Genomic DNA, 8,246 nt, shown 5'->3' with positions numbered 1-8,246 from the left:
GGGACAAAATTGCCCAAGGGAATGGACTTAACTGGTGGAACCCTAGTTGACCCAAAAGCTGTTGAATTTTTAGCCAACTAAGATATTAACCCCTTCTACTATTTTTTACTGTCCATTGTGGAATCATTTTTTCATACATGGATTCTCAACAAATCAAAAGTTAGTTCTAATTGAGCCTCTCACATTTTCTTATCTTTACAGAAAAAGGAGGCAAATCTACCTACTTTGTTGTGGTATTGAAACTGCTATACAACCACTGGCAGAGACATTCGATCAGTCTCTCCCATGCTACCGTGAAGGTCAAGTTGTCTCTTTTTTTGCATGTTTTTTGGCAACAATTTTTCAAGGTTGCATTAACACCAAATTTTATTCTTAATCAGTAAATTCATAGTCAGAATATTGATAACGGAAACCACCATATTTGTTTAATCTCAAAATGTTGTTCCCAAACATCTCAACGGGATAATTTTATACTATTTGATTTATTCTACAATAATGACAAAGAATAAAGAAAACTTGCGTAGTGTAAAAGATGACAAGCTTGTGGGCTCAGAGATCGAGCAAAGCTTTGAGATAGAGCCAACTTTATAGCATATCAAGAATAACCAAAGTTCTAATTCCTTAATTTGCTGAATAAACAAATTATGCAGTCTCCTGCACCTATGAGTGCAATCTTCTGAGCTCAAACCATTGAAAACTCACATACGTTCAGGCCTATCTGCTTAGCTCATTCACATGAGCTTCGTCCTCTAAGCTCAAATAATTGAAGCATGATATATGACTGATAAATTAAGTGAATTAGTTTGAACATAATTATTTTATTAGAGTAGTACAGGTGCGGTTTCCATGTGTAAAAGTAGAGCTTGAGTATAGATAATCCATTCTGAATATTTCTACAATCACTTCTAAAAAAAAAGGAAAAAAATTACAAATACAATTCAAGGTCACAAACTGTCACGTTGTAATGTTGTGTACTTTAAACTTGGTGAAATTGTTGCTAGGACCATGTAAACCAAATTGAATACTTGATCTATATGTTGAAAATAGGCTTCTCTCCATTCTCTATTGCATAATAGTGGGCCAAAGACAATCCAGAAACCTACTGCGAATCCTGGCCCCATGCTCATATATAACCATTTCATTTCAGATCCTTCTTCATCCATGGTGTTATCATTTTGTTCATCCCCTCCAACTGCATTTAGACCTTGGTTTGTCTTGTCATCTTTGCACTTTTGACTTAATGGGAACCCACAAAGATCAGGATTACCAATATAAATAGACGGGTCAATGAAGGTTTGAAGCTGATTACCAATTGGAACTCTTCCTGATAAGTTGTTATATGACAAGTTCAAGTAACTCAAAAAAGTTAGACCAATGATGCTTGAAGGAATTCCACCGAAAAGATTGTTTTTTGATAAGTCAAGTGACTCCAACTGTTGCAATGCACCAATCTTTTCTGTGATCTCTCCTGTCAGATGATTTCCAGACAAATTTAAGCTCACGAGTCCAAAAAGGCTGGTCAGCTCTTCTGGTATCATTCCAGATAAGTTATTATTTGAAAGGTCCATAACGATCACAAGTGGAAGCAATATGGCATACTCAATGTATATTCCTTTTATGATCACTTGCATGTTTTCATTGTAATGAGTATTATTTTTTAAAATAGTTCCATTCATCTCTCCCGACACTTTCATGGCAGTAAAGTTTCCAAAGCTAGAAGGGATGGTTCCTGATAAATTGTTACTGGCCAGATCTAGAATTTGAAGAGCCATTAGTCTTGATAGATTAGGAGGAATATTTCCAACAAGCTTGTTTGATCGTAAGCGAAGGATCTTCAAAGACAACAAACTTTCTCCTATCCAAGTAGGTATTTCACCAGTGAATCTATTCTGTCCAAGATCAAGAGTATTTAATCTCGCACAACTCTTCAAGGATGAAGGAAGTTCTCCTGAAAGATTATTATTACTCAAATGCAATGATTCGAGAAAACGTAATGAACAGATTGATGGAGGAACACTTCCAGATAGATTGTTGCTCGAAAAATCCATGACAATGATAGGGGAAGAGTGGTTCCAGCAATCAGGGAGCTCACCCAACAATAAATTTTTTGAAAGATCAAGAGCGTCATATCGAAGATGACAAAGAGACAAGGGAATTTCACCACTTAAATTATTTGTAGAAAGAGAGAGATATTCCAAATTAGGCATACTTTTGCCAATGTCACGATGAACTGCTCCTGAAAATGAGTTATTCGATAGGTCCAGTAACCACAATCTTGAAGAATTAAAATTTGGCAAAGGTCCCTCAAAGTGGTTAGAACTCAAATTAAAATAGTCAAGGTTGATGAAGTCTGTAATGTCAGGTACACTGCCAGTGATTCCATTGCTGGAGATATCTAACCAGAATATCTGAGAAAATGATCTCCAAAACCAATCTGGTATAGCATCTGAAATTTCTGTGCTAGACATCTCTAGATCGGTAATGTTTTTTTGCATCCGAAGCCATGCTGGAAATCGTGGTCCCAGCTTGCAAGAACCAAAATTTAAATAATAAAGCTGAAAAGGGGGAATCCAATCAGACGTCAGATTCAGAATTAATTGATTTTGTGATAAATCTAGATATTTCAGTTTGGTGAAATTGGCAAACTGCTCTTCAGACATGACACCCTCCAGAAAGTTTCCTTCGAGGAATAACCCAACTAACTCTGCAAGTCTTCCAAGTGACGCAGGAACAGGACCAGAAATTGAATTGCCACTCAAATCGAGATATTTGAGCTTTCTGAAGTCTCCCAACCAGTCCGGCAGATAACCGTCAAGCTGGGTGTTCCGCATGTATAGAGTTTCTAAACTATTTTTGATGCATCCAGTAAACACTTTATCAAGTTCTTGCAAACTTTTGCTGATATTAATGTCTGACAATCCCAAATACTGTAGCTTACATAACTCCCCAAGTTCAACCGGAATTTTGCCTTCAAGAAATTGATTACCAGATAGATCAAGGGCCTTGAGCGAAGCTAGATTCTTAATCGCAGGCGGAATGATTCCCCGAAAGAAATTATAGCTGAGATCAAGGTACTCGAGGCTGCTTATGTTGAACAACCAACCAGGTATCATCGAATTAATAAAATTATCGCTAAGATCAAGGTACTCGAGACTGCTTATGTTGAACAACCAACCAGGTATCGTTGAATTAATGGAATTTCTAGAAAGATCAAGAACAGAAAGTGAAGTAAAATTCACATGTGGAAGAGAGAGCGAAGTGGTGTTGATGCCACAGCCTTGTAAGTGTACCTCAACAACAGAAGGGAGCATGTTTAGTGCTTGCAGCCAATGAGCACCTTCTCTGAATTTCACATCCGTCATATTGAGATATCGCATAGAAGAAAGATGAGAAATCCAGAGGGCATTATCAATAATAAGAAATCTGGGTGGAACTTCAAAATTGTCATCATAATAATAATTATAACTGAGATCGAGATATTGGAGGCTCGATAGATTCCCAAGCTGATGTGGGACCAATCCATGCATATGAGCCCAGGAGAGGTTAAGATATTTGAGCTGACGGAATGAGCCCATGAATTCTGGGATACTAATTCCTCCAAAGTCGTTCATGCTCAGGTCAAGATAATTCAGGTGTTTCAAACCAAGTAAGGCAGGCCTCAACTCACCTCCCAAGCACCACGTGTTGTTTGGAGGATAGTATTCGAAGCATGATGGGTTGCGGAGGTCTAGCTTGACAACATGGCCCGTTTGGTTGTCACAAGCCACACCTTTCCATGTGCAGCAGTCGTCGCCCACCCAAGAAGATAGCCTGTTGGAGGGATCTTTGAGGCCTTCTTTGAACCCAAGAAGAGCATTCCTTTCGATGGGTATGCATCTCGGGATTGAATCTCCGTTGAGTTTTCTCACTCGAGCACACAGAAAAGCAAAGAACAAAAGTAGAAGTTGGGTTCTTTTAAGATCCATGAATTTATTAGTTGCTGTGAGATGAAGTAGAATGATCTCTTTATATTAATTATTAGCAGGACAGAAAGCATCTTCCATTGCCGTCCATGACCAACTAATGAATTGGTCTCTGAATATTCCATCTTGGAATGTAAGGTCGAGCTTCCTTCCACACCACACATGACTTGTTAGCAGTCAAGAGTCCATGGGATATTTATGAAGATCTCTTGCCACACCACACATGACTTAATTGTTGTCAAAAGTCCTCGGGATGGTTATGAAGACTTGTTTCCAGACCACACATGACTTGCGCTAGTCTAGTGGTCCAGGTCTGTGTAGGGGCAGAGGTGATGGGAGATGGGAGAAATTAAAAAAAGGGAGAACAAATAGAACCAGGTTTTATTTAGACTTCTTTAAGGCGCGTTTTTGGGTGTACTCTAGTATCGAAAACAAATTCCATGTCTAATTGTCATATTTAGCAAAAAAATCTAACAAAAAAGCAAATAATATAAATTTTCTTACGTCTGGTATAATCAAAAAATTTGAACGTAGGAGTTGATCATGTTAACTTAACCTTCTTGTCTATTTATTATTTTCTTTAAGATGGTTATCTTTTAAGAGGAAAATCTTTGATACGTTGGAGAAGATTTTTGTCATTGCAGTGATACAAAAATCCTTTCTTGGGAAACCTTCCATGACCTACAACTAAATTGGCCTCTGTCTGAATTAGGAGTGCAATCGAGTCGAGCCGAGTCAAGTAATTGGAAGCTCGAATTCTATTCGACTAAAAATATTGGGTCTCGAAACTTGGCTCAAGATCGACCAAACCTTAATATCTCAAGCTCGAGTTCAGCTAGATGAAAAAAAATAAAACTCGAGATCAACTTGATTCAACTCGAATATCAACAGAGCTATACTCAAACTCGAATTCAAACTTTAGCCTATTAATAATATATATATTAATATATATATATTATAAATAAAAATAATATTATTAAATATATGTGTAAATTTGAGTAGGCTCATTAGCTTTTGAGCTGAGTATCGTGCTACTCGTACTTGATTCGAAAAGCTACTCAACCTCGACTCGACTACTCAAGCTCGATAATAATTGAGTTGGGTCGAGCTTAGGCTCAAATCGAACTCGAGTAGCTCAACTCGTTCGTAGTCTTAGTCTGAATTCCATTTTGAAATGTAAGATTAGAAGCTTCCAAACAAGGCAAAACTATAAAAGTCCATTTTCGTTGGGGATAAGCTAACATAAAAAAATAAATTATATCTCAGATTCTCATATTTGATATGAAAAATGAAAGCGAGAGAGTAAAAAAAAATTGATGGGCTCTATGTTTATTTTTCGAAGAGAGAAGGTAAAATAAATATATAAAGATTGATATTTATTAAATTTTTGAGTGATAATAATCCATACTTAATAAAAATGTCTCCAATAAAACTGCATATGTAATCATTGAATTTGTTCTGATATCTTTCTAAATTTATTCAATAAAGAACTTTGGCAAAAAAATTAAGATGAAGATGGCATTATACAAAAGGCTATTTGATTATAATCATTATATAAAATTAATTAGAAATGATAATACTATCATAGTATTAAAAAATTATTTTATGCTAAAGGATATATTTATAAATTTGATCATATTCATATATAGATTTATCTCCAATCAAATGTAGTAATCTTTTTTCAGTATTATTTTTCAGAATAACTTTTTGCACCAATCAAATATAATAAAAAATATTTTTTTGTAATTATTTTTTTGATAAAAAATTTTTAAAAATTATTAAATTATTTCATGATATGATATATTCCAATTAAATAGATCCTAAGCACTACTTACAAAACCTCTTCTTTTCCATGCCACATACGACTTCTCCTGCGTGCTTGGTCATTGGTTAAATACTTTGCCAAATCGCACTGAAGCCAGTTCAAATCCAGCAAGGGCTAGAATAGCTGAGTACTTCCACATGAGGCATATATTATTTAGTCCTCATTCAACTACACGTTGGGGAGATCCTGATACTCATATATGACTTCTGTGTTTAAATGGCTTGTTTTTCCAAGTCCAAGTTGGATTTTAAGGATAATGGGCTGACGGCCACACACCCGCGTGCACTCAGCTTGACTCGATCAATTGTACCCTGTGCGTGGCATACATAGTGCTTATGTGCATGGACGGTAGCATGTTTTACCACACCTCAAGTTAAATTTAAAATTTAAATTTAAGATTTAAATTTGATTTCAATATATAACATAAGCGTTGTGGATAAAGTTTAGTTCTATATTGAATTTCTTAATATTACGCTAACTTTGATATTCATTTAACATGCATGTGCTGGCAAGCCTTTATGAGGTGCCAGCAATGTCAAAGTTATTGATGTCTTTATAGGCCTCTTCGGTGGTTATCCAGATTGGACCTATAAAAAAAATGTAGATTTAGAGGCTTAGCACCATTGGTTCTAAGTCTATTGTGGCCTTGTGCTGCTGCTTAGTCTGAAATAGAGAAAGCTCCAATAAATTTTTCTTCCTACACATTTTAATTTATTTTTCATCCATTCTCTTTTCAATATTTATAATCTTTTGCTTGGACAATTGAAAGCGTTGATTGGATCAAACCTCACCTACGATCACACCAGAGGATGATCGAATTGAGTTGGGTTGCTATATCTTAGAAACGATCTTGCCATAGACATACATGAGTTAGACTAATTTCATTTCTAGGATAGTGTTCCTCAAAACCTTGATCCAAGCAAGCGTTCAATCTTTTGATCTAAAAAAAATTATTATAAAAATTTAAAAATACTAATTTTTTTCAATATTAGCAATTTGTAGGCACCACATTCATTAACCAACTAAAAACGAAATTCATGATTAAACTAGGAATTGCTACTAGTTGCTTATTTGAGTATTATATTAAATATGCTTTAATTGTGCAGCATCAGAAAGCTTTAAATCCATTATAAAAAAATTGAATTCTTTTTTCAAAAAAATTAGCTTTTAAAGAAAATTTTATTATTCTAAAAAATATGAAAAAAAAATCATTCTATTTGCAGCTTTACAATATGTGAACAAACTAAAATCCTTTTGGTTGCTATTTCAAAATCTAAGTTCTTAAAAACAAAATCTTTGATCTGTACTTCAAAATCTGTGCAAAAAATAAATTAAAAGTATTAAAAAAAAAAACCTATGCTTTCTACTTTAAAATTTGCACAGAAATTTAATTTACTTCACAATATAAATCTTATTACCAGCAATTTAAAGACTATGAAAAAAATAACTGAGAATTTAAAAATAAAATCCAAAAAATTACTGCTCTAGAAACTATGTAGATAATTAGTCCATTTTTAAAACTAAAATTCTAATAATTTTTGCTTTGAAAACCATATAAAACTTTTGTTTAGATTTCTGGTGTAAAAACTCGTTAGTTATTGCTCAAAAATTCATATGGAAATTATTACATTAAATTAAAACAAAAATTCTTTTTTTGCTACTTTAAAAATAGTGGAGAAATGTATAAAATGGCAGTATAAATCCAAAATAAATCTTTTCTAATGTTCTGATAACCATGTAGAATTTTTTTTAATTCTTCCATTGAAAAAGAAGAAATATATAAATCTTTCCCAAAATTTCAGATTTAAAATTCAAAATTAATTTAAAAATAATTCATAGTTGAATTCAAAATTTGAAACACCTTATAAACTTGCACACTATCGAACTTTAATTTAGGCTTTGAAATATAGCATTATGTTTATCTCATTACTTAATGCAAACATTACTTAGTTGTGCTATTATTGTTTACTGTTTAATTTTGTGCATTTTATATTTTTAAATTTATAAATTCAGATTACAACAATGATTCATCCACCTATACAGATCTCAAAGCAGCTAGTAGATGATCTATATTATTCATCCATGGCACAAATATCAAAGCATCCATGTGAATGATCTAGATTATCCATTCTTCTACATAGGTCTCAAAACAATCAGTGGATGATCAAGGTTATGCGTCCACCTCCATAGATCTAAAAGCAAATATGGATGATTCAAATATTCATTCATCTACATAGATCTCAAAGCAATCATAGATAATCTAGATATTTATCTGTATATACCACTATAAGAAATCTGACTATTAGTGACGGCTAATTGCCATCGCTAATAGTCGTTTTGCCATCGCTAATACTATTAGCAACAGCACCCATCATTAATTGTTGGTCAGAACAATCTCAGTTGCTAATTGCATCTATTAGCGATGAGTTTTTTAGCCATCGCTAATATTTGAGACGACT

At 33.9% G+C, this 8,246-nt stretch overlaps 1 protein-coding gene across 1 annotated transcript; it reads right to left on the bottom strand.

The window, feature by feature from the left end:
- Nucleotides 1-789: 789 nt before the first annotated feature.
- LOC105036773 (receptor-like protein EIX2) lies at nucleotides 790-3,992 on the bottom strand. Its single transcript, XM_010912508.3, has one exon. The coding sequence runs from the start codon at nucleotides 3,963-3,965 to the stop codon at nucleotides 945-947; it is 3,021 nt and encodes a 1,006-aa protein (XP_010910810.3). The 5' UTR covers nucleotides 3,966-3,992; the 3' UTR covers nucleotides 790-944.
- Nucleotides 3,993-8,246: the final 4,254 nt, after the last annotated feature.

Source organism: Elaeis guineensis, chromosome 4 (assembly GCF_000442705.2).
Source record: "Elaeis guineensis isolate ETL-2024a chromosome 4, EG11, whole genome shotgun sequence".
NCBI lineage: Eukaryota > Viridiplantae > Streptophyta > Magnoliopsida > Arecales > Arecaceae > Elaeis > Elaeis guineensis.
The sequence above is the reverse complement of the archived record's forward strand: the minus strand, read 5'-3'. Positions and strand labels throughout refer to the sequence as shown.